Source organism: Monodon monoceros, unplaced genomic scaffold, assembly GCF_005190385.1.
Source record: "Monodon monoceros isolate NGI ecotype Baffin Bay Population unplaced genomic scaffold, NGI_Narwhal_1 Super_Scaffold_16, whole genome shotgun sequence".
NCBI lineage: Eukaryota > Metazoa > Chordata > Mammalia > Artiodactyla > Monodontidae > Monodon > Monodon monoceros.
In genome coordinates, this window is record NW_021703772.1 from 108,451,021 (window position 1) to 108,478,780 (window position 27,760).

At 38.2% G+C, this 27,760-nt stretch overlaps 1 protein-coding gene across 3 annotated transcripts in view; it reads left to right on the forward strand.

The window, feature by feature from the left end:
- The window catches only part of UGGT1 (UDP-glucose glycoprotein glucosyltransferase 1), a 108,713-nt gene that overhangs the window by 52,970 nt on the left and 27,983 nt on the right, over positions 1-27,760 (forward strand). For 2 of the 3 annotated variants that reach the window (XM_029224765.1, XM_029224767.1), the window contains 8 exons: positions 11,664-11,784; positions 15,276-15,374; positions 16,305-16,328; positions 16,838-16,932; positions 18,853-19,059; positions 19,844-19,975; positions 20,771-20,901; positions 23,923-24,018. In XM_029224765.1, coding sequence (XP_029080598.1) covers positions 11,664-11,784; positions 15,276-15,374; positions 16,305-16,328; positions 16,838-16,932; positions 18,853-19,059; positions 19,844-19,975; positions 20,771-20,901; positions 23,923-24,018 — 905 coding nt within the window. The remainder of the gene's footprint in view (positions 1-11,663; positions 11,785-15,275; positions 15,375-16,304; positions 16,329-16,837; positions 16,933-18,852; positions 19,060-19,843; positions 19,976-20,770; positions 20,902-23,922; positions 24,019-27,760) is intronic. The other variant, XM_029224766.1, reaches the window with a different exon arrangement.

Sequence of the window (27,760 nt, forward strand, 5' to 3'; positions counted from 1 at the left end):
TTTTTTTTTTTTTTTTTTTTGCGGTACATGGGCCTCTCACTGTTGTGGCCTCTCCCGTTGCGGAGCACGGGCTCCGGACGCGCAGGCTCAGCGGCCATGGTTCACGGGCCCAGCCGCTCCGCGGCACGTGGGATCTTCCCGGACCAGGGCACAAACCCGTGTCCCCTGCATCGGCAGGTGGACTCTCAACCACAGCGCCACCAGGGAAGCCCCCTGTACATTGTTTTTGAAATAACTAATTTTATTGGCTTCAAGCTTAAATTTTATTTTAAAAATTCTTAAGAATTTAGCCATTCTAAGAGATATTTGTTCTACTTGTAAGGAATTTTGACTCAGAAAAATTCAGATATTTTATATATATATAGTTATCGTTGAGATATAACTTACATGCCGTAAAACTCAGCCTTTTAAGGTGGACTATGCAGTGGGTTTTAGTATTTACACAGAATTATGCAACTGTCACCATTGTCTAATTTCAGAGCATTATCCTCACCCCTAAAATAAACCTGACACCCAGCAGCAATCACTCCCCATTTTCCCCTACCCCACCCCCTGGCACCCATGAATCTGTTTTCAGTCTCTATGGATTTGCCTGTTTGGGACATTTTATAAAAAGGGATTCATATAATATATGGTCTTTTGTGACTGATTTCTCTGACTTAGCATAATGTTTTCAAGGTTTATCCTTGTTGGAGCATGTGTCAGTACTTCATTCCTTTTTTATGGCCAAATAATAGTTCCTCCAGTGGATATACCACAGTTTGTTTATCCATTCATATTTAGGTTATTGCCACTTTTTTGGCTACTATGAATAATGCTGCTGCTATAAGCAATCATGTAAAAGTTTTAATGTAGACATATGTTCTCAGTTGTCTTGGGTATACACTTAGGAGTGGAATTGCCTTCTAATGTAGTTATTCTGTTTTTAATAGTAACTCAATTTTTAACAGAACTGCCAGACTGTTTTCCAAAGCACCTGCACCTTTATACATTTCTCTCAGCAATGTATGCAGGTTCCATTTTCTCTAAATTCTAGCCAGTTGTTGGTATTGTCTGTCTCTTCGATTATAGCCTAGTGGGTGTGAAGTGGTATCTCATTGTGGTTTTGATTTGCATTACTCAACCATGAATGATGTTGAGCATTGTTTCCTATGCTTATTGACCGTTTATTTCTCTTTGGAGAAGTGTCTGTTCAAATTATTTGCCTGTGTTTAATTGGGTTATTTGTTTTATTACTGTTGAGTTATAAGAGTTCTTTGTATATTCTGGACATGAATTCCATATTATTTATGATTTTCAAATATTTTCTCTCATTTTCTGGTTTCTCTTTTTACTTTCTTGGTAGTGTCTTTTAAAGCACAAATGTTTTAAATTTTGATTAAGTTCAATTTACTTGTTGTTGTTGCTTGTATTATTTGTACCATATGTAAGAAACTCTTGCTTAATCATGAAGATTTCTGTGTTTTCTTCTGAGTATTTTATAGTTTTTTCTCTTAACATTTAGTTCTTTGATCCATCTTCAGTTCTTTGATCCATCTTCAGTTCTTTGATCCATCTTCAGTTAATTTTTGTATATGGAGTGAGGTAGGATATCAACTCCTTTTCCCTGTTCAATTTGAGACGTGCACCTTGGGTATCTTTTTGAATACTCAGTTGCCCCAGCACCATTTATTGAAAAGAGTAGTCTTTCCCCATTAAATTGTCATGGTACCGTTGTCAAAAATAAATTGCCCACTAATGTATAGGTTTATTTTTGGACTGTCTCTTGTTTTCCATTAACCTGTATACCTTTTTCTACGTAAGTACCTCACAGTCTTGATTATTGTCATAATCAAGTGTGAGTTTTCCAACTTTGAGCTTTTCTTTTTTAAGAATGTTTGGCTCTTCTGTGAATATTAAATACATAAACATATATGAATATGAAATATATAAATGTACAGTGAAGCAGTCATTATGATAGCAAAGAATTAGAAATAATTTAAATATCCAACAGTATGATGGGGCACAATGTAGCTATTAAAAATATGTTAACTAAGAATATCTAAAGATATGTTTATATAACATGTCACCAAGTTCTGGCAGGTGGATTATAAAGTAGTGTGGCCAGGCTGATCCTGTTACTGTGTATATATGAATGTGCCTGGGTAGGTGTGTTCATATGTAAGTATGTCTGTATGTGTATATGTGTATGTCTTTGTGTGTGTTAGGCTGGAAATAAATACCTCAAATGAGAAGCTTTTTCATGAACAGCATGGCGAGATTATGGATGATTGTTTTTCTTTGGGCTCTTCTGTATTATATTTTTATCAATGAATATGTATTATATTGCTAATATGAAATAAAAAATTTTTTAAAAAGCACTAGCCTGTTTACCACCTCACAGATGGGAAACTGCGCAAGCACAGAGAAAAACAAGTGATTTAAAGTTTGAAGATTAAAATGAGTATTTTTAAAAAGTCAGATTTGAGTTCAAAGAGTGAGCTACAGACAAGATAATTACATGCCCTTGCGGTTTCAAAACTCATTGTGTAGTTTTAAATAAACATCACAAATTTTAACTCACTATTTGCTAAGATGAATGTTTTTGGAAAGGAACTCTTCTGATTCCAAATCACGTTGATTTAAATGAACACCTCCGCTTTTTAGTCTGCTCTTTATACCGGGCTCTTCTCTGTGGTCAGACAGCCCCATCTGCCATTTTGCATCAGCTCAGCTTACAGACAGTTGTCTATAAAATTTGTGAAATCCCTAGTGAAATTTGACTAACTGAAACCTTAATTAATCAGACATGTGGGGCTTTGTTCTTTAGGAGAAAGATCAAGGAAAAAGAAAATAAAATATTAGGGGCTTAAAACCAACAAAAAGCCCCTAAAGCTCAGCTTTGCATGTGTGCTATGTGCTTGTTCCACTTTCAGACAAATCGTAAAAATACAAGCAAAAAGAAACCCAAAAAAGCAAATAAAATTAACATAGCCCACAATCTCTTAGATTTAGCCACCATTTGTGATTCTGTACATGTTACCAGTCTTCAATGCATACACAAAACGCATGCACATGCACACAAGCATGTACGTACATACTCATACATCTGGTAATAAGGTGATGGCTGGGGATGCTTCCTTCCTCGTGGAAGTTTGTAACTGGAATATTAATATTTGCAATGTGTTGACAACCTTTAGTTTGTGGAGGTGGAGACATCATTTCTCCTTTGGAGCAGACTTCTAATGTTTTTAGAAAAAGTCCTAGTCTGGGCTCTTTAGTTACAAAAATATAAAGGACTTAGCTAGGATACTGAGAGAAGATGTCAAGCTCACCATAAATATGACCGTGGCTGTGTAGTGTGACATGGCTACTAATGAAAACAAGGCTATTCTTTAGCCTGACTATGCCCTTAATGTAATGGAGAAATGATTTTTATCTAAATGAAAGTTTGGGTTGGACTGTTGGTGTTCCTTTAAAAAAAAAAAAAGGTTTGGCTCTTCTGTGTCCCTTTCAATTCCATAAGAATCTTAAGATCAGCTTGTCAGTTTCTGCAAAAAAGGGGCCATTGGGATTTTGATAGGAATTGTGTTGAATCTGTTGATCAATTTGGGGAATATTGACATCTTAATAATATTGAACCTTCTAACCCATGAACACAGGATGTTTTTCCATTTATTTAGGTCTTGTTACTTTCTTTTAATGATGTTTTATCGTTTTCAGTGAAGAAGTCTTACACTTCTTTTGTTAAATTTATTCCTTAGTATTTTACATTTTACTCTTTTTGATGCTGTTGTAAATGTAGTTGTTTCCTTAATTTAGTTTTTGGATAGTTCATTGATAGTGAATAGAAATGCAGTTGATTTTTATATATTGATCTTATATGCTGTAACCATGTTGACATTGTTTATTAGCTCTAAGAGTTTTTTTGTGGATTCTTTAACATTTTCTGTATAGAAAATACTGTCATCTTTGAGATGACAAGGGCATGTCTAGGTGTGGAACTCGTGAGTTTTTCTTACTTATAGTACTTTACATTTCTTTCTTATTTGTTTTTTACAAGAAACTACAGTATTTCCACTCCCTTAGTTTTCCACTTTTCAAGACATCAAAACATGACTCACTATACAGATGTTTCAGGAGCCCAAACCAACGTATAGGCAAAGAAAATCTCAGGACACTTGAGGATTCTCAGTAGCTTGAGAGGGAGATCAAGGTCTGGCACCCTTATAAGTGATGATTATTAAGACAGAGCTAAATGGAAAGACTGAAATGATTTGTCAGTTTTGATCAGTGTATTTAATTATTAAAAAGTTCCCATGATTATTAAATCATCATAAAAAATATTAAAAATCTCCCTCTGTATATAGCCATTCATCTACCCACCTTCCAATAATAGGTAATTGCTGTTTTAAGTTTCCTCTGAATTCTTCCAAAGCATTTTTGTATCTGTATGCTAACAATGAATATTTACTCCTTCCCAACCTTTATTTAAAAGTGGTAGCAAATTACATAACTATTCTATACCTTGGCTTTTTTCACTTAACAAAATGCATGTATGAGTCTTTCTAATTCAGTGCATAGAGTATTCTCAGTTTTTGAAGACAGCTGTGTAGTATTCCATCACACAAGGGGGTCTCAATAAGCAGGAACAATTTTACCCCGCTTGGCGGCACATTTGTCAACGTCTGGAGACATTTTTGGTTGTCAGAATTGGGGGAAGGGAGGGGTGTTACTGGCATCTAGTGGGCAGGAATCAGAGATGCTGCTAAACCTCTTTTTTTTTTTTTTTTTTTGCTGCTAAACCTCTTAAATGCTCAGGTCAGTCCCTCCCCCTTCCAAAGAAGCAGGACAGCACCTCCCTTTCCAAAGAGTTATCTAGTCCAAAATGTCAATAGTGCTGAGATTGAAAAACATATATTATATGGATATACCCTCATTACATTTCTTAGATATGTAAATTAACATTTTCCATCAAATCTGGGAATACCTTTTATTTCTTCTGACAGTCTTTTGGCCTATAATGACTTCTGATACCACACTACTCAGAGTTAGGCCACAGTCCTAACAGATTGAGGACATAGTTCTCCTCAAGGCTGTCTTCACTTCAGACACCAGCCCCAAGTTCAGAGATCCTCAGGCCACTGTTACTTACGATCGACTGGCTACAAATGCAGGCATTCCCTCAGTTTTGATAATTTGCTAGAATGGCTTGCAGAGCTCAGGACAGTGCTATCTTTACAATTAGCATTGTTATAGTCATAGAATATGTATCAGAACCAGCCAAAGAGTAAGGTGCACACAGCAAAGCTTGGGAAGGTTCCAGATGTAAGAATTCTGTGTCTTTTCCCTATGAAGTCAGGATATATTATCCTCCCAGCTCACTGATGTGTGATAACATGTGGCGTGTCGCCAACCAGGGAACTTCAGCCAAGTTTTGGTGTCCAGAGTTTTTATTGGGGCTTCATTTCATAGGCACTATATATATGTACATATATATATGTATATTTTTAAAGTTTTTGGCTGCGTTGGGTGTTCGTTGCTGTGCGCGTGCTTTCTCTAGTTGCAGTGAGCAGGGGCTACTCTTTGTTGCGTTGCGCGGGCTTCTCATTGCGGTGGCTTCTCTCGTTGCGGAGCATAGGCTCTAGGTGCGCAGGCTTCAGTAGTTGCAGCATGTGGGCTCAGTAGTTGTGGCTTGCAGGCTCTAGAGCGCAGGCTCAGTAGTTGTGGCGCACGGGCTTAGTTGTTCCGCAGCACTTGGGATCTTCCTGGGCCAGGGCTCAAACCCATGTCCCCTGAATTGGCAGGTGGATTCTTTTTTTTTTTCTTGGCTGTGTTGGGTCTTTGTTGCTGCACACAGGCTTTCTCTAGTTGTGGCGAGCGGGGGCTACTCTTTGTTGCGGTGCATGGTCTTCTCATTTCAGTGGCTTCTCTTGTTGCGGAACACGGGCTCTAGGCGAGTGGGCTTCAGTAGTTGTGGCACACGAGCTCAGTAGTTGTGGTTCACAGGCTCTAGAGCCCAGGCTCAGTAGTTGTGGCGCACGGGCTTAGTTGCTCCCCGGCATGTGGGATCTTCCCGGACCAGGGATCTAACCCATGTCCCCTGCATTGGCAGGTGGATTCTTAACCACTGTACCACCAGGGAAGTCCCTGGCAGGCAGATTCTTAACCACTGAGCCACCAGGGACATCCCTGCATAGCCACTATTGATTGAATCATTGGCCATGTGACTAAACTCAGTCTCTAGCCCCCCCTCCTGTTTCTGGAGGTCTTGCTGCTCAAAACACCAATCCTCTAAACACATGATTTGTCTTTCTGGCCTAGGCAGCCTGCATTCTGAGTCATCTTGTTAGCATAAACTACCTGAGGGCCCACCACCACAAATCACCTCTTTAGTATAAACTGTCAGGTGTGGTCTGAGGGGCCCTGCATAAATAACAAAGACACCACGCCTATCATTCAGGAAATTTCAGGATTAAGAGGTTACCTCCCTGGAACCAGGGAGCTAGCCAAATTCTTTATTACACACTGTCCTTTCTTTCCTTCTCCTCCTTCTTTTTTTTTTTTTTTTTTTTTTTGCGGTACGCAGGCCTCTCACTGCTGTGGCCTCTCCCCTTGTGGAGCACAGGCTCCGGACGCGCAGGCTCAGCGGCCATGGCTCACGGGCCCAGCCGCTCCGCGGCATGTGGGGATGTTCCCGGACCGGGGCACGAACCCGTGTGCCCTGCATTGGCAGGCGGACTCTCAACCACTGCACCACCAGGGAAGCCCCCTCTCCTCCTTCTTGATGTATACATATATTGATACTGTTTACTGTCCCACAGGTTTCTTTTTTTCTGTTCCTTACACTGTATAATCTCATTTGTTGTATCTTATAAAGTTCACTGATTCTTTTTACTGTCAGCTGAAATATTCTGCCGAGTCCTTCTAGTGAATATTTCATTTCAGTTATTATATTTTTTAACTCCAGCTTTTCTATTTGGTTCTTTTCCATAACTTTTCTTTTTATTGATATTGTCTATTTGGTGAGACACGAGTCTCAAACTTACCTTTAGTTTGCTAGATAGAATTTCCTTTAGTTCTTTGAATATATTTAAATAGCTGATTTTAAAACTTTCTGTATTAATGCTTGGACTCTCTCGGTAACAGTATGTACTAACTGCTGCTTTTCCTGATTATGGGTCACACTTTTGTTTCTTTGCATGTCTTTAAAATTTGTTGATAACTGGACGTTTTAATTAATGTAATGTGACACCTTCATAAATCAAAGTCTTTGCCCTACCAAGGTTTGTTGTTGCAACTGCTGTTTGTTTAGTGAGTTTACTGTATTGATTCTTTAAAGTCTGTATTCTTTATCGCATGTAGCCTCTTAAGTCTCTGTTTGTTAGCTTATTGGTCGACTAATGAATAAACAGAGATTTTCTCAAATGCATGAATCCAAGAAAGTCTCCCAGTTTTTCCCAAGTGTGCCTGTGTACATGCTGGAGTGTGACTTCGGTTCTCAGCCAGGCGGTTTACAACTCTGCCTTAGCCTCTTCAACTCTTGCTTGCTCGAGTGTCAAGGTTAGTTAGGGCCAAGAGTTTAGGGCCTTCAAAGATTTTTCCTGGGCGTGTACACACCCCTGGCCACCATGCACGTGGCCTTTTAGATTCCAAGGAATGTGAGGACTTTTCAAAATCCCTCATAGACATCTCATTCCCTAGCTTTTTCTTCTGTTCCTTTTAGCCAGCTTTATGTTAACCCAACTGCTGTCACCACTCAAACAACGGAGACATTAAACAGTTACTCCTGATTGTTATTGACAAACACCTCCAGGAAAAAGGCACTTGGCACCAAGTAAGGTCTGATTCCGCTCAAATAAAGAGAATGCTAGACTTTCCTAGTCTGCTGGTTTTCACCTTTATTGCAGGGCTGTTGGTTTTCAAGGCTCCTGCATAGCTGGGGACAAGTAGATAGTAATAGGGCAAGTTAAATGTCATAAAGGTAACTTTTCCTACTGCGATTCCAATATTCTACTTTCTGTGTCTATGCGTTTGCCTATTCCAGGTATTTCATGTAAGTGGCATCATGCAGTGTTTGTCACTTTTGTGTTTTGCTTATTTTAAGGTTGATACATGTTGCAGCATGTATCACAATTTCCTTCCTGTTAAGATTAAATGATGTATATACCACATTTGGTTTATTCATTCAAATGCTGATGGACATTTGGGTTGTTTCCCCCTTTTGGCTATTGTGAACAATGCTGCTGTGAACATTTAGTTCAATTATACAATTGTACAATTATCTGCAAGTCCTTGCTTTCAATTCTTTTTGATATATACCTGGAAGTGGAATTGCTGGATCATACAGTAATTTTGTGTTTAACATTTTGAGGAACCACCAAACTGTTTTCCATAGCACGTCCTCACCAACACCTCTTAGTTTCTGTCATTTTGATTATAGCCATTCTGGTTGGTGTGAAGTGGTATCCCATTATGGTTTTGATTTGCATTTCCCTAAGGACTAATGAGACTGAACATCTTTTCAGGTGCTTATTAGCGATTTGTATATCTTCTTTGGAGAAATGTCTGTTTGGGACTTTGCCCATTTTCAAAATGGGTTTTTTTTTTTAAATTGATGTTGAAGTGTAGGAGTTCTTTATATATTTTGGATATTTATCCCTTATCAGACATATGATTTGCAAACATTTTCTTCCATTCTGTCAGTTCTCTTTTCACTTTCTTGATGGTGTCCTTTGATTCACGAAAGTTTCTACAAGTAACGTCCAACATTAGAGGATGAAATAAATGTTACTGTTCATTTGTAAAAAGGAATATTATGCAGCATTCTAAAAGTATTGAATAGAGTTGTTATGTTCAGAAATGCAGAGCCAAGGTATATTCAACTGGAAAGGTAGGCTGAAAAATGCACATATACCTATGTATAAATCAATATAGGACTTCCCTGGCGGTCCAGTGGATAAGACTCTGAGCTTCCACTGCAGGGGGCGTGGGTTCGATCCTTGGTCAGGGAACTAAGATCCCGCATGCTGCATGGCGTGGCCAAACAATTAAAAAAAAAAAAAAAATCAATATACATGGAGACCACAGAAATATTTTTCTAGAGATTGGAATGAGGGGAAGAATTTTCATTTTTACTTTATACAATTTATATATACAAAGTTTAGTATTTTCTAAATATGTGTAGAAGCACAAATAACTTTTGTCATAATATTTTAAATATTAATTTTAAAGTATTAAAATTAGTTTTTGATGAAGTCCTATTTACCTCTTTTTTCTTTGTGTTGCCTGTGATTTTGCTGTCATATCATAAAAATCATAGTCAAATTCAGTGTCAAATTCAGTGTCATGAAGATTTTCCCTAATGTTTTCTTCTAAAAGTTTCATGGTTTAGCTCTTATGTTGATGTCTTTGATATATTTTGAGTTAGTTTTTGTGTGTGCTGTGAGGTAATGGTCTCACTTTATTCTTTTGCATGTGGATGTCCAGTTTTCCCAGCATCATTTGTTTAAAAAAAAAAAAAACAAGCAGTATTTTTGAAAGAAGCTATTTCTTGGGCTGACTGTTAATGCATTTAGACACACACACAAAAATATTGGCCGAATTCGGTTGCATGTCTCCTCATGCATAAGAATAGGTCCCAGTAGTTTCGTTAAGGAATTTGTTCTTCATGGAGCTCCAGGAATGAAACATGAAATGAATGGGTTTGGCTAGATAAGAATTTAAATATTATGACAAAAGTTATATGTGCTTCCACACATATTTAGAAAATACTAAATTTGGGAAATACTCAATTATATAACGTAAAAATGAAAGTTCTTACCCTCATCCCTAGAGAAATATTTCTGTGTGTCTCTGTATATTGATTTATATATATGTATAAGTGCATTTTTCAGCTTTTTAGCTTACTTTTCTAATTGAATGTATCTTAGCACTGCATTTCTGAACATAACTCTGTCTTAAAACTTTTAGATTGCTGCTATTCCTTTTTAAGAATGAATAATCATTTATTTTATCCCTTAATGTTGGACGTTGCTTGTAGATGTACACTTTTGTAAATAATGGTCAGTGAATCTTCTAATATGTATATCTTTGTACTTTGTAATTTTTTGAGAAATACCAATTATTGGAACTGTGTCAAAGGGTAATAATGTACATTTAAAATTTTGCACTAAATTCACTGTATATAAAAGCATATGATATGCAGATGGTGTGAGATTCAAAATGTGTATAGAGGTATAAATGAAGAGAAACTGTCACTTATTCGTTCCTGTTCCCCTGCCATTCATCTTTTCTTTCTGGAAGCAACCACTGTGTGTGTGTGTAGGTGAGCTGCATTAGAAGGTATGTACATGTAAAATTTTGATAGATTTGCCAGATTGCCTCCTTGAGTTAGGCTTTTTATTGGAATCAGTTCAGGTTTGTAATAGAGACCAAAGTTTTATACATGAGCTTACATCTATAGCAAGTCATCGATTACCTTTGTAAGTCTTTTGAATTACGCGGTTGGCACATATGCTCATTATTGGCTTATAGTTTGAGAATTTGTGAGTTATTGCTCTTGAGATAAGTAGCCACAGAAGATGCCTGAGTGGAATTTTTAAGACTTGATTGTGTATATCTGATTCACATCTATTCCCCCTGAAAATCATGTTGAAATATGGTTTTGTATGAAATATATTAAGTGTGAAAAACTTGCAAGTTTCCACAGCCGTTTACATTAGATCACCCTCATGCAGTACAAGTATTTCTATAATATGAGAAGTATAAAGGGAAGAATTAATGATTCTTTAATTAATTCTTTAGTTAATGATTTCTTCTCCCCCAGTGTAATTGTGACTCTGGAAATGTAGGATTACTTGAGATTGAAATGCCTGAGATTGAAAAAGGCTTGGGGTGATTTTTTTTTTTTTTTAAGTATATTAACGCCTGAGGGAATTAATTTGGCTTTCTTCTTTAGAGAGAAGCTAACTGAGTAGATCTCAGGATGGATTTTTGCTTGTATTAACTCTTCAACTAATTTCTAGAGCTTGCTTGTTTCTGTGGTGAGATCAAATAAACATGGGTTTGCATTTCATATTCACTTCTCATTAGCTCTGTGACTTTGAGTAAGTTATTTAACCTTTCTTTTTTTTTTTTTTTATAACAAAGTGAATCAGTTATACATATACATATGTTCCCGTATCTCTTCCCTCTTGCGTCTCCCTCCCTCCCACCCTCCTTATCCCACCCCTCTAGGTGGTCACAAAGCACCGAGCTGATCTCCCTGTGCTATGTGGCTGCTTCCCACTAGCTATCTATTTTACGTTTGGTAGTGTATATATGTCCATGCCTCTCTCGCTTTGTCACAGCTTACCCTTCCCCCTCCCCATATCCTCAAGTCCATTCTCTAGTAGGTCTGTGTCTTTATACCTGTCTTACCCCTAGGTTCTTCATAACCTTTCTTAAATAGGTACCACATCTTCCCCACATTGTTGAATGGATTAGAGATACCGTACATACAGTACCTTGCTTGGCACTGACAGGACCCTATAACGTGGTAACTTCTATTTTTAGCTATTATCAGTACATAAGAAGATACTATAAAGTTAATGATTTTTTAGGTCCTAATAAATTATTATTGATCATATTTGTTTAATGTGCATCTCACCCACACCCTGTTTTCTTTTTTTTTTTTCCTCTAGGGTGAACTGTCCCATGATCAAGATGTGGTAGAATATATCATGAATCAGCCAAATGTGGTTCCCCGAATCAACTCTAGGATTTTGACAGCTGAGCGAGAATACCTGGATTTAACAGCAACAAGTAAGGAGTATTTCAGGAACAATTTGGGGCCTTTTTGATTTGTCTTTCAGAATCTTTGCATTTATTGGATTGTAATGTTCAGAATTTCTGATAACCCGAGATTGTGACACAGTTTCCTTCACCTTGAGTTCATTATATGAGCTTCTAAATTCACAGGAGTTTCCTCCAAAAGGAGAGAAATTCTTCCTGGATAAATCTTTGTAAACTTTGAAAGATATTCAGTGCCTTTTAAATGCCAACTAAATGTAGGCATTAGATGGTAAGAGTGGACCTAGATTGTTGACTTTCTTACAGCCCTGAAGCTCTTAAGCAGCTATCTTCTTTCTCATTATGCAGTCAGTCAGTGATAATGTCGACAAATATCTCAGGTAGCTATACTCTGAGAACTTAAGAATGCCTTTTTAACAAATAAAGCTTCATTGAGAAATAGTGTACATCAGCGGTCCTCAACCTTTTTGGCACCAGGGACCAGTTTCGTGGAAGACAGTTTTTCCATGGACCGAGGGTGTGTGGGGGGTGGTTTCGGGGTGATTCAGGTGCATTACATTTATTATGCACTTTATTTCTATTATTATTACATTGTAATATATAATGAAATAATTATACAACTCACCATAATGCAGAATCAGTGGAAGCCCTGAGCTTGGGGCTCAGGTGTGGGTTGGGCTACGCATGGACTAAAATAAGTGTCGGATTCTGACTTAAAGCCTGCCACCAGATGCAGCTTAATTGTCACTTGCCACTCACTGATAGGGTTTCGATATGAGTCTGCACGCAGTTGATTTATGGTCTCCATGCAAGTCAAACCTCTCTGCTAATGATAATCTGTATTTGCAGCCGCTCCCCAGCGCTAGCATCACCGCCTCAGTTCCACCTCAGATCATCAGGCATTAGTTTCTCATGAGGAGAGCGCTACCTAGATCCCTCGCATGCGCAGTTCACAGTAGGGTTTGTGCTCCTATGAGAATCTAATGCCACCACTGATCTGACAGGAGGCGGAACTCAGGCGGTAATGCGAGCGATGGGGAGTGGCTGTAAATACAGATGAAGCTTCGCTGGCTCACCCGCCACTCACCTCCTGCTGTGCAGCCCATCTCCTAACAGGCCATGGACCGGTATTGGTCCATGGCCTGGGGATTGGTGACCCCTGGTGTCCATGCCATAAAACTCAACCTTTCAAAGTGTACAGTTGTAAAGTGCACAGTTTTTAGTATACTCTCAAAGTTGTGTGAGCATCACACTAACTTTAGAACATTATCATCCTCCCCAAAAGAAATGATGTAGCCACTCTCCATTTCCCCCTTTTCCTGTCCTTCAGCAACCACTAATTAAGTTTCTGTTTCTATGGATTTTTCTATTCTGGATATTTCATATAATTGGACGTTTTTTGTGACTGGCTTCTTTCATTTAGCATAAAGTTTTTAAGGTTCATCCATGTCGTAGCCTGTCTCAGAACTTCATTCCTTTTTCTTCTTTTCAGATAATAAATATCATAAATCACAAACATAAATTTAACTTCATTGTCTGACAGTCCTGGAGGACTTCATTCCTTTTTATGACTGATTCATATTCCATTGTATAGATAGGCCACACTTTGCTTATCTGTGCCTCAGTTGATGAGTGTTTTAGGTTGTTTCCACAAGAATACCTTTTTTTTTTTTTTTTTTTGCGGTACGCGGGCCTCTCACTGTTGTGGCCTCTCCCGTTGCGGAGCACAGGCTCCGGACGCGCAGGCTCAGCAGCCATGGCTCACGGGCCCAGCCGCTCCGCGGCATGTGGGATCTTCCAGGACCAGGGCATGAACCCGTGTCCCCTGCATCGGCAGGCGGACTCTCAACCACTGCGCCACCAGGGGAGCCCAAGAATACCTTTTTAAGAGGTTAAGCCCAGGTACAATTTGTTCCTTTTGCCTTCCTGGAGACTCTTAAGGCCACTTTAACAAACTGCTGGAAATACAGTAGAGTTACCACTTGCTCAGGAAATCTCACTGGGGAGGAAAGGATATGTGTAATGGTGAAGTCAAAACCAAGTGTATTTGTTGTTGTAGTTGAATATAGTGAATATATAGATCTGTTTATGGTTGTTACTTTATTGCAACTACCCCTATTCTACTTGAAACTAAATTCCTTTCCTTTCAGGCAGAAGAAAATGTTTAAATATAGGCAAAGGAAAAATGCACATGTATGCTTATATTTGAAAAAGAAAGTAAGAAAGTGCTTTTTACCAGAAGTATTAGTAGAGCAAGGCAAGCAGTATTATGAATTTTTGTCTTGAGTTTTTGTCGTTTCCATCATTTTAAATTAAATTATAAAGAGTTACCTTTGCAGTACTCATGAATAAGGACCATAAAAGTAGTTCTGTGTTTGGGTATCGTTCTCCACTGAGTGTTACAGTCCTCAGCTGTGAAATGATGCTATTCCACAGTGGCAAGGATGCAGTTTGCTTGGTGAGCATTTTGGAGCTCCCAGTGAAAGAGCAGCTGGCATCCTCCTAACCCAGTTGTCATAGCTCCATCATCTACGCTGCTCTTGGCCTTTGCTGTCTGGCGACTCAGTTTTAAGGCCATGGTGCTTCCTCCCTTCTGCTACATGAAGTCATGGGCAGTGTCTGTCTTATTTACCATTGCTTACCTTTGCTAGACTACTGACTGAACAGTTAGTAGGCCCTTGGTGTGCTTTGTTGAATGAAAGGATAGACGGGTTAGTGGGTGGACAGACAAATACATGGGAGAGTGGGCAAGCAAGATGTGCTTGGAGGACATTGCAAGAAACGGGGCATTTGTATTGGGGAGTAAATAATGCAAAGGCCTGGGAAGATTGCTGGAGATAAAGAAGGGGTTTATGATACCAGGCTGGAGACCAGTTTGTAGGTAGGAAGAAATTACAAAGTATTGAGAGCAAGGGAATGACTTGATGAAACTGGAATTTTAGCAAGAGTTATCTGAGGGGGAAATGATTAATAAGAGCATTGCCCATAGGCACTAATCAGAAAAGAAACATATCTGAAAGTGACCTTTTGTTTCTCTTAAGGTTAAAAATGTTACTTTGGTAGATGTGAAATAACGAAAACAAGAGTTTTTAAAAATATTTTCTCTCCCATTCATCCCCTCTTACCCCCAAATAGGATAGGGAAGAGTTTACTATGGGGATGGACTATGGAAAGGAGAGATGAAGTTAAGAGTGTCTCTTTAAAAGATCGTCCTGTAGGTGTAAAGTGAAAAGAGTGGGAGTAGAATAAATTTAAACCATCAAACTGACAAACACATATCTGAGAGTTATGTGTGAGATGTGTACATTTTCTGTTTGTGTCTTAAAATGTGATTAATGGGGTGGGTCATGTTGTGAACTTGTTCAATAAACTTGAAACAGTATATTTCGCTCATGCATTTTATTAAAATGTATATTATGGTCAAATGAGATTATCAATTGAATATTAACATTAGATTGAATTTAGGCATATTAATTATAAACCTACTTTAATTTTTCTTTCAGATAACTTTTTTGTGGATGATTATGCTAGATTTACCGTCTTGGATTCCCAAGGCAAGACTGCTGCTATAGCCAATAGTATGAATTATCTGACCAAGAAAGGTAATACATTTTAGGCTTACCTTGGATTCAACTTGTTTCTCCTTTTTTTTTTTTAATATTTACAAAAACCTTAATTTTTAGTGTCTGTTGGGAAAGAGATTCCATAATTTCTTTTATTACTTTGTATAATTATTTGAGTCTAGAAGATATCTGTTTAAAATTTAATTTTTTATAGATATTTGAAAATTCAGATGTCTTTATAAATTTTATATTAGACATTAAAGGTAAAAAGAAAAATTTTTTCATGGTTCAAAATGGAAAAAGAATTATGATGTAAAAATGGGTTAATGGATTGAAAATTGGTTTGACTTGTCTCTTCAATGACAATATTGGGTTAATTGTTTTTAGGATTTGTAAGATCAGCTTGGTACAAGAAATCCTTGTGCACGTTTTTAAACTGATTTTGATGCAGAGTTATTTATTCAGATTAAAATTGTGTAAAATGATATCCTCTTAACGGCAGACGGGTGCTTTTCCCCTCTGGTCACACTTATTACCCTTTCAGAGCACTGACTGTCATGTAAGGCAGCTATTTTTTTTTTTTTTGGCTGCGCCATGTGGCATGTGGGGTCTTAGTTCCCTGACCAGGGATCAAACCCGTGCCCCCTGCATTGGGAGCACAGAGTCTTAACCACTGGACTGCCAGGGAAGTCCCTAAGGCAGCTATTTTTATCTACTGTGGTCTTCTCCCAGAGAGAATTTCTGGTTTCCCAGATATATGTTTAAGTACAGGCAATTGCTCCATTTGTTTCCTCAAAGAAATTGGTTCTGAGGGGTCCTGGAACAGTGCTGTAACCCTAATGGGACTAAGGAGCGAAAAGAAGCATAGGTGATGTTGGGCATTATTTAAAATTTGACTCTTACAGTTGGCATTAATTAGAGAAATGACATTTTCTTTTCTTCTACTCTTTTTCCTTTACTTTTGTCCAGGAATGTCCTCCAAGGAAATCTATGGTAACTTTAAATTTCAGAATGTTCTATTCCTTTTGTTAATTAATTATCTTATGTGGTTTCAGGCACCACTGTAATTCAGAATTTATTGACACTTTATTGGGATGTTTCTGTAACCTGTGGGTAACATAATTTATCAATGCAGATAAATTCTGTGTATAAATGTTTGCCAAGAATTATATTTTAGAAAGTTAATAAATGAATATGATTAAAGACTATAATATGTTATCCACACATTCAAAGACTCTTTGATTTTACATGCTAACAGATTCCCAAATCAAAATAGAATTAATAAGTGCACGTTCTTAGTTTTTAACTAAGCCGCATGGAAGGTTACCCTGCTTTCATTCTAGTATCAGAGTTTCAAAACTTTTGCTTTGTATCTTTATTAAACTTGTCATTTTCTTATTTTTTGCATGGCTTTCAGAAATTACTTGGCTTAATAGCAATATTGAAACATAGGATGTGCTTTTTCCCCTCCCACTCAATATGTTGTTTTTGTTTTTCTACAGATGATTCTTTTATTAGGCCAGTAACTTTTTGGATTGTTGGGGATTTTGATAGCCCTCCTGGAAGGCAATTATTGTATGATGCTATTAAACATCAGGCAAGTATCTACGGCTTCATTCCGTATCTTTGTTTGAGGCTGCAGTTATCTTCATGGGCATATGTGTGCTGATAATGTTCTGGTGGGGAGGCTGGATCCTGCTTTTTTGGTGCTTGAGGGAAAGAAGCATTGTTTTTTCAGAGGTCTGGCAGCTAGTGAGAAAACAGAGAAGACTGCAATATTCTGGCTTTATGTAAGGGAATAGATTTTTTTTTTTTTTGGCTGTGCCGTGCAGTTTGCAGGATCTTAGTTACCTGACCAGGGATTGAACCCGGGCTCCCTGCAGTGGAAGCACAGAATCCTAACCACTGGACCGCCAGGGAAGTCCCAGGAATAGATTCTTTTAGAGGAAAAAATAGTAAGATCGTCATCATAGACAAGTTTTTATTGTATGACTGTTCACGTTCTTGCTGCAGATGCTGCAAAGTTTGTGTCGTATATTGTATGGGAGAGACAGGGTCCTTATATTGAGAGAGGTCCAGATATGGGAGAAATACCACAGAGGCACATTAGCACGTGTATAATAGAAGTAGGTGTAGGCATGCAGAGGGGTGCACATATGGGTGGTCTGAAAGTTGTGCAGCATATAAACTGTAGAAGTGGAGTGAATGGGCAGTGGTGAACGGTTGAAAAATAATCAACCCTTCTAGAGATTGTCATTGTCAGAGAGAGAGATGTTACATTTCCTTTTCCTGAGCGGTTTCAGATTGGATCTTCGTCCAAGTTTCACACCCCTCCTGTGTCCCCTTGCCACTCTGTGTCCCAGGGAGGCTTACTGAAATATCCAGGTGATTTCAGCTTCACTGATGTGCTGAGTGCCTTTATTGTCTAAGGGAACAGACTGGATGGTGCGGTCAGTTGTATCAGGAGTAGTCCAGGCGAAGGACGATACACGTATAACGCACTCTAACTCAAATAGACAAATGCTCAAGTGGTGAAAAGTGGGAGAACAGGGAGGGAGTAATTGAAGTAAAATATACGTTCAAAAGACATGCACAAATCAATAGGATGTAGTGTCACAGAGTCAACACACCCATGTGACCACCACGCAGGTACAGAAACAATTACCGAAGTCCTAGAAGCACGCCCCTGCTTGTGGCCGCATCACTAGCCCCCCCGTCCCTCTTCTCACATCCTAGGTTTGCCTGCTTTTTACTTTAGTTAAATGGACTCTTACAGTACGTACTTGTTTGTGTTTGGTTTCTTTACTCAACATTTTGGAGATTTACCCCTGTTATTACAGGTAGTGGTAGTTAGTTCTTTTTCATTGTGCAGTATTGTATCATATGGCTGTACCACAAAGTTTTGTTTGTTTAGTCTGTTTGATGGACAGTTGGGTTGTTTTTAGATTGGGGCTAGAAGAATGCTGCAGTGAATACTCTTGTACATGTTTTTAGATACACATAAGTATGAATTTATGTTGCTCATGGCCCTGTTTTGGTTTTGTGGGCCCCAGATATCTTCTCCCACATGGATTCTTGACTTTTGACCCAAGAAGAGATTAATTTTTAGTAGAACTGGAAAGGCCATGTGAATGAAGGGTCTGAGCAGAGCCCTTCAAGAGGGTTGGGACTTAAGGAAATGAAGATGGGTGTAGCTGGGGTTCACATACCAATGTGAGGCATAACATGCATTAGAAGAATGCAAAATGTGTTGGGGAAATACAGGACTCTGATGGTCTGTAATGTATGCTGTATTTACAGGGAGGGTAAGAAATGAAGTTGAAAAGGTAGGCTGGGGGCCAGTTCATGCAGGGGTTTGAATGTCTGATTATAGCATTTTAATTTTACTCTGTATGCAGAGGAGAACTACCAAAGACTTAAGTGTTACTTGCTACTTATGGGATATGACTGATGTTAATGCTGCTTTTTAAATTTAAGGCATCTACCATATAACTCTTATTTCCCTTTTTGTAAATAGAAATCCAGTAACAATGTTAGAGTAAGCATGATCAATAATCCTAGTGAAGATATAAGTTATGAGAAAACTCAGGTCTCCAGAGCAATCTGGGCAGCTCTCCAAACACAGACCTCCAACTCTGCTAAGAACTTCATCACAAAAATGGCCAAGGAGGAGACTGCAGAGGCGCTGGCTGCAGGAGCTGACATTGGGGAGTTCTCTGTTGGGGTAAGTCTGTGTGTGGCACGAGGCTGCCTTGTATTGTTATTTCAGAAGTCCATTCCCATGGGCTGATGTGTCCTGTTCCTGTTGATGATCAGGATTTGTGATTTTAGTTCTGAGCTCAGATGATTTTTTTTTTTTTTTTTTTAATTGGAAGGGTCTTACCAAGAAATAACAATTCTGCCATATTCCCCTTATTACTTTTAAACTTGCTAGGCTTCAAGATGTGCATGATATAAGCTTATATATGTTTTAAGCACAAAGCCATTGGTTTTGTAAGTTTTAAAAGACAGATAATATTTGATTTGTTTGTAGAACAAAGAAAAATATTTGTTTATAGAGATTGAAGCTACTTAATGAGTTAGAGGCTTATGTGCTCTTGATGTATTTCCAACATAAGCCCATTTTATTAATTTATGTTACATACTTTTGACTATTTTGTAGTTTTAAGATTTCTTATAAAATGATGAATATACTTGATATTTTAGTTAAAAAAAAGACTTGAAATTAGCAAGATTTTAAAATGCAGAATAAAGGTATCATGAATTATAGTTTGCCGATTGAACAATTACATAAAGGAACAGGAAAAGGAAATAAGCATTACTTGATAAGTGGGAGGTTGGGAAAAAATGGGAGAGAGAGTGGGGAATGGAGACATCGTAGTGTTAATTATTAAAATTAGTCACTACATTCCACTAAAAGAGCATTTTATGACTTATTCATATGATTATTCATTTTTATGGTTTTCTTAATAACAATTACTTTTCCTTAATAACAATTACTTTCCTAGGGCATGGATTTCAGTCTTTTTAAAGAGGTCTTTGAGTCTTCCAAAATGGATTTCATTTTGTCTCATGCCATGTACTGCAGGGATGTTCTGAAGCTGAAGAAGGGACAGAGGGCAGTGATCAGCAATGGAAGGGTGAGAACTTTGTCCTGAGACAAGGTTGACTTCAAATTAGATCAGTGAACAGTCTTGGCAGCATTCTCCTCTGAAGCTAGTAAACTCTTCAGACAGAGCCACTTTCTCCAAAGGTGATTAGGGCTTGTGCAGCGCTGATGGTCATTTCTGCTCCCTTGTTTCAAAGGAAGTTTGCTCATTTTGACATAAACGTCCTTACGTGAAACCTTCCTCCTGTTTAATTTTGTCCTGCCATTGTGTAAGGTGGTGAGAGTGTGGTGGTTCTCAGAACCCAAATCCATGAGACCTGTGATTCATAAAGTATTCGTCCCGTGTGGGGACCATGTTTATGGTTTGTGCAGTCTGTATGAACTTAATTGGTTTATGCTTGGACTATTTCATAGATATCTGCAGCCACGGAAATGAGACTGTGGCGGACATACCAAACTTTAAACTCGTAGCCCTTAGGGTGAAATCTCTGATATCTACCACTACGTTTCTATTTTGGCTTTCTTATTTATATTCAGTGAGAATTAATGAAAATGATACTGCTATTTTATTTCAGAGTTTGCTTACTGTAAAAATATTGTAAAGTATTCAAGTCTACATACACTCTGTGTAGTTGAGGAATTGATAAGTGAATAACTGTATGAGTTGATTCGGGTTTTATTTTCACTTTTTTCATTGATTTGACTTAAGATGTAAACGTGTTTCGGGTCTGTAAAGTGATCTGGTTTGTAAGGTAGCCTGAGGACAACCAAGGACTTCTCTGCAGCCCGCTGATTCCAGCACTGACCACCCTGCTCTTCTTCACAGATCATTGGGCCACTGGAGGACAGTGAACTCTTTAATCAAGACGATTTCCACCTCCTAGAAAATATCATCTTAAAAACTTCAGGACAGAAAATCAAATCTCATATTCAACAGCTTCGGGTAGAAGAAGATGTGTAAGTTTTGCCATAGAAGAAATGAATCAGTTCATGTCACAGGGGCTATATTAATTGGACTTTCCTCATGCTACCTATTCCAAGATGTTTTTATCTCCAGCTTTAAAATATAATAATGTTCTTCAATTCAGGTGTTTATTTATACTTCTGTTGAAATGAGTTAATTTATTTTGTAGCCAGCTGTTTAAAGAACTGGATTAGTTCTCTCCATTTTGATTTTTTTTTTTAACTTTTGATTGTGGAAAATTTCAAACATATGCAGAAGCAGAGAGGTGATTTTATTTATTTCCTCGGAATACTTATGTAAAGAAATACTTTCCCTCATTATCTCTTTAATTACCTTTCAGTTTTATTTTGTTCAGGAAAAAAAAAGACAAGTTAAATGTTTCTTTTTCTTTATTTACTAGTATGGAATAATGAGTTTTTTTTCTTGCATATTCCAAAAGTGATGATGAGTTGGTTATTGTTGGTTCTTTATTGTTATTTTAATTCTTTCAATGTTATTATTAGTCTATATATTTTAATGAGTTATACCTCAATGGAAAAAAATCAATATTTGACTGGTCTGTGTACCTGCTGTGTAACTGAAGCTCATAGTCATATTCACATGGTTTCTGCATTAAATATCAAATGAATGTGTAGCTGGAGGATGTATGGTTATGTTTAGTTTTTGAGGAATCATTATACCTTTTTCCACAGAGGCTGCACCGTTTTACTTTCCCATCAGAAATGCGTAAGGGTTCTAATTTCTCCACTTCCTCACCAACACTATTTTCTGTTCTTTTGCTAACACCCATTCCAATGGGTGTGAAGTGGTACCTCCTTGTGGTTTGATTTGTACTTCCCTAATGATTAGTGATGTTGAGCATCTTTTTGTGTGCTTATTGACTATTTGTATATCTGTGAGAAAACATCTATGCAAGTCCTTTGCTCATTTTTAATTATTTGTTTTGTTGTTGTTGAGTTGTAGGAGTTCATTTGTATTCTGGATATCAATCCTTATAGCTATATGATATGCAGGTATTTTTTTCCCACTCCACGGGTTGACTTTTCACTCTCTTGATAGTGTTCTTTGATGCATCGTTTGAGGATATAGAGTTTTAAATTTCTTCTGTTTTATTTCTTCATCTATTTCATACACCATGATGCTGCAGAGTTCAAGAAGCACGTCTTAGTGAAGCGTTGACTTTGATAGCTGTGAGAGTAATCTCTTTGCCAAGTTTTGTGTGATACGGAAAGGAATCTTTTTTCATCTCACCCAAACTGGGGCTACAGATAAAGAGGTTTCCTTCCACCTCATTGGTTGTTGAGTGATGCCCCTTGTTTTAGCCTAGGAAACACTTCCCTGATGCAGGCCAGGAGGTACCCCCTGATTTGAAGCCACTGTGTCATAGGCATAGGTTTGGTGTGGTGTCCCTTGGACCACTCCCTGTCTCTGTGGAGGCTTCGGGGGAGGCCCTGGGAGTCCTTGTGGACTATATAGTTGCCAGACTATGCATAGAAGACTTGGCCTTTTACCAACCAGAGATGGCTCTGGGTCTGTCCTGGTTGAATTTAGGGCAATAAGGTAGTTGTGGGGCTGCCAGAAGATTGATGCTAAAACTATTAGGGTTCTCAGAGTAACCTTGCTTGCCTAAGATTTTCATTAGTGCCAGGGCTGCTCCACCTTGGTCGTGCATGACAGCCACAGCTCTCATGCATGACCCAGACCTGCAGCCAAGAGGCCATCGTCAGCCCTGCGGAGCTCACCTGTGGGCTCCTTGATCATGGCGATCATCCCAGTTCACAGAACCAAGGATCCCTGGACATATTTTGTGACAATGTTGACACATCACAGGAAACTAATGGCCTGTTTTATATGTATTCAGAGTTAGTATTGAGACGTATCAAAAGATATAATTTGATATAGTTGTTTGGTTCGATGAGAGAATGTATAGGCTTGATTCCAGTTCAGATATATTCACGAATATATTCAAATATATTTTAGCATTCTTGGAATTTAGTCCTCAATTCAACAGATTAGAGCATTTTTTCAGTCTCATGATTTAGTTCAAGATCTTCCTTGCTTAGAAATCAAGTTAGGAGGGGCGGGGAAAGCGGAAATGCTTTTCTAAGTTGTTTACCGTGATGTTGATTGTAATAGTGAAATAGATTATGATGTATCCGTAATATTATGCAGTCATTGAAAATATTGATGTACCCCTATACTTTTGTTTTTTTTTTTTTTTTTTTTTTTTGCGGTACGCGAGCCTCTCACTGTTGTGGCCTCTCCCATTGTGGAGCACAGGCTCCGGACACGCAGGCTCAGCGGCCATGGCCACGGGCCCAGCCGCTCCGCGGCATGTGGGATCTTCCCGGACCGGGTCACGAACCCGTGTCCCCTGCATCGGCAGGCGGATTCTCAACCACTGCGCCACCAGGGAAGCCCCTCCCCTATACTTTATTATCCAACAAAATGTTTATGATATATTATTAAATGAAAAATCAGGTTACCAAATAATATAGTACCACTTTTGTGTATGTAGATATATATATTTTAAAATATGGAAGAATGATGAACTAAAATGTTATCAATACTTATTTCTTGAATATGCTATTATTGTGTGTATCTCCATTTTCTCCTTATATTTTTTTCCTGAATGCTTTTTCGGTAAATTATTACTCTGATGATCATAAAAAGTAATAAAGTTATTTAGAAGAGGGTGAGGGAGAGTTATGGGCCAGGCCCTGAGCTAGGTGCTTTATTTTTCTATGTTTCGCCAGTACAGTATTTACAAGAGCCATGCAAAGCAGGCATTATCTCCATTTCACATATGGAAAAATCAGCAACTACCCCAGGGCTGTAAAACTTATCAGTGACAAAATCTGTACTTTTTTCTCATACCAGTTGATACAAAGCTTATATTTTCTTCAGACCAGCTTGTTGGCATTCAGTACTTAGGTTGATTATATTATGTTCAGCAACAATTGGAAAACCTTCACTAAAAGAGATGCTAAATTTTCACCAACCACATCTTTCAGGGCGAGTGACTTGGTAATGAAGGTGGATGCTCTCCTGTCAGCTCAACCAAAAGGAGATGCAAGAATCGAGTACCAGTTTTTCGAAGACAGACACAGGTATAGAATCAATGCTGAATTTGTGCATATTTACCTTTACCTCAGCTCCTTTATTTTTCCGTATAAAGTGTGTATATAAACTCTTACAGGAATGGAAAATTTGGCATGTGGTTTATATATATATTCATATATAAAACTCATGTAACAGATATCAGTTGCATAAAAGTTGACATTTATTTCTAAATAAATCTGAAATAGTTCTGAATATACCCTTTAAGAAAACAGAAAGCATTTAATGAAACCGATCAGTTGTCATTTTCTGATATTAAAGAATAAACAGGTTGTTAGAGCATTTGTCTCATCTTTTATTGAAAACTGTCTTGTTTTCAGTAAAATAAAAATAAGTATAGCATTATAAGGAAGTCCTTGTCCTTTGTTTTCCAGTTTTTTATTTTGAAAAGTTTCAAACCTAGAGAATAGTTGAAAGTCTGTTATAGTGAATACCCAAATATCTTTAATCTAGCTTCACCAATTGTAGACATTGTGCCACAGTTATCCGTGTGTGTGTATAGTATATGCTTGCATACAAACATACATGCACTCACGTTTTGGGGGAACCATTCGAAAGTACGTTGCAGATATCATTATTTATCCTGCCTAAATTCTTCGGCATATGTCTCCTGAGTACTAGGAGTATCTCCATAGTACTGTTAAGCATACCTCAGCAGTTTAACCTTGATAAAGTAATATTATGTAATACCGGTCCATTTTCAAATTTCTCCAATGCCCAGTAATGACTTTTTACAGCTGTTTGCTTGTTTGGTCCAGATCACACATTGCAGTCAGTTGTTGTGTCCCTAGTCTCTTCTAAGCTAGAACAGTTTGGGGGTGTTTTTTTTCGTTTTTTGGTTTTTTTTGGTCTTTTATGACATTGACTTTTTTGAGAGTCCAGGCCAGTTGTCTTGTGGAATGTCCCACAGTCTGGGTTGTTTTCTCATGATTAGACTTAAGGTTAACTTGTCTTGAGGAAGAATGTCTACAGTTGATGTAGCCAGGAAGGTGTATGTCCTGATTGCACCTTAGGATCACCAGGGAGGCTCTAGATGCAGAAGCCTGCATCCTGCTCCGCTATGACTCTGATTTAATTAGTCTGGAGTAAGTTGGACTTTGGTTTAATTGACCTGTGCTTTCTCACAGCCAGTCCTTGTGGGGATAAAATTTGAACTAATGATTCCTGGCTAGAATGGAGATCCTCTCCTTTCTCACTGGCTGTGGCTCCTTGCTAGTAATCACCCTGGTTGGATTTTACCCACTAGCACCATCCTCTCTTTACTCTATATGGTTTCAGGAAGTGACATGGTCTGATTGCTACCACAGGAAACATTCCTAATTGACCTGCCTTCTTGTTTGCCTGTCATAGCCAAGACCTGAGCTAGACCTCTTCCCTATTTAGCACATCGCTTTCTCCATGAGTCATATATAATTTAAATGTCCTAGTTACAAATTCTATTATGATGCAAATTTCAATTAGAGAAGTTATTTTTATTGGGGTCGTGTTAGTTAAATGCGTGTTTGTTATACTCAAGTCAGAAGTTTCTTACTTAGGCAAGAAACAAGAAGTCTGAATTACTGGTTATGTAATTTCCTTGAAAGTGTGGTCCATGGAACAGGGCACTGTCTGTGAGCTTGTTGGAAAGGCAGAGTCTTCTGGCCGCAGTCCAGACCTCCCAAATCAGAATCTTCATTGTAACAGGATCCCCCAGGTGACTCCTGCATACCTTAAGATTGGCGAAGTGCTGCGTTCCTTGACGTTTGCTCTACTCACCTCTCAAAAATGTGGGTGATTCCCCTAATGTTGCTTCTGTGTCTGTCACTTTCAGCCTTACAGCAAGTGTATTTAAACATCGTGTTGTCAGTTTATATTGTTCTCTATTTCCACACCAATATTCCTCTTTTCTTGGTGTTTGAATTGCCCTCTTTTTTGCTGCAGAGATGCGGGGGTGGTTAAAAGACCTTACAGGGTCCGTTTCTGAGGATGTCTGTTGTGGGTCACCTAGAGCACTGGCTCAGGACATGGGTATGCCGTACAGAGCTCTACTCCAAACCAGCCAGGCTTAGGGGCCTGACCCACACGCTGTGCTCTAGAGGACTGTTTGGGACCCCTCTTCTCGTTGCCTTTGGGAGAGTTTGTATAATGCTGTTCTCTAATGCGCTCTTCCTTCTAGATTATAGAGTACCACAGGAGGTCCAAGTTATCTGACGGCAGAGGCTCTTATAGTTTGGCTTTTACTTAGAGAGTTTGTTGAAATGCAGATTGCTGGACCTACCCCCAGAGTTGCTGGTTCAGTAAGTCTGGGTTGGGGCCTGACAATTTGTTTTTTTTTTTTTTTACAAATTCCTGGGTAAAGCTGATGCTGCTAGTCTGGAGCCACACTTTGAGAACAGCTGTATAGAGGAAAAAAAATGTATTGGAATAATTATTGGTAGCTGGAATTATCAATATCAAATTGGAAGCATGTGTTGCAGTACAGTCACAAAGCTATTCTGACGGTTATTTCCAAGACAGTTAAGATTTGAAATAACCTTCATTACCATTTAAACTGTGTTTACCCAGTTTTATTAGTTATTATGTTCTGTTTTGAACTTTGTTTTTATCCCACTGGGTAAATGTTTTTGCATAAAAGTGGTGATTAATTTCAAAACCACATTAAAATAGTGTTCAGAGTAAACAAAGATAAGCATTGATTAAGCAATTAATGTTTTGGGAAAATTGGATGTATTTTTAAATCCTTTCAAGTTTATTCCTTTTTAAAATGTATCAGGGGCTCCTGCTTCTCTTAAGCCACCTCAGTCAAAGTGGCTTTAGAAGGAGGCCATGTAACTAGAAATTACATTTGGGAAATGCATGTTCTCCCCAGAAATCCTAGGAGTTGTCCTTTTTCACTTAACTAAGAACAGACAAAAAAATTGCATAACTTAATGCTGACAAGATGTAGTGAAGTTCATTTCTTGGCCTTGTAAAATTGTTTAGTTCCTCAGGAAATGTGGTTGATGAGACATATTAGCCACAAAAATATTTGTGTCATTATGACTCAGTAATCTCATGTCTAGGACTATGTTAACTCTCAAGAAATTTCCAAGTGTGAAAAAAACTGGATGTGAGAAGTTCTTTACAGGTTGAAAGGCACCTAAATGTCCAGCAATATGGACATATATACACTACCAAATGTAAAACAGATAGCTAGTGGGAAGCAGCCGCATAGCCCAGGGAGATCAGCTCGGTGCTTTGTGTCCTCCTAGAGGGGTGGGATAGGGAGGGTGGGAGGGAGACGCAAGAGAGAGGGGTTATATGGGGATATAGGTATATGTATAGCTGATTCACTTTGTTATACAGCAGAAACTAACACACTATTGTAAAGCAATTATACTCCAATAAAGATGTTAAAAAATAAATAAGTAAGTAAGTAAGTAAATGTCCAGCAATAAGGAATAGCTTGAGTAAACTACAGCAGGTTCACTTGGTAAATCGAAGATTATTTCTTATTCAGGATATTGATGTATAACAACATGGAAAAATCTTTATAAGAAACTTTTGGGGGAAGGAATGAAATCATTATAAAATTGCTGATATCCTGTAGGTGCATCTCATCTTTACATAGGCATTTAAGGAAGACTATGTAGAAATATGCCACAAAGTGGTTGAGTTGGGATGGTGAGATTTTATGATTATTTATTTCCTTTTTCACTCTTTCGCAAGTTTTTGTAATATTCTTATGCTCCTTTTACTATTTAAAAAAGTCAG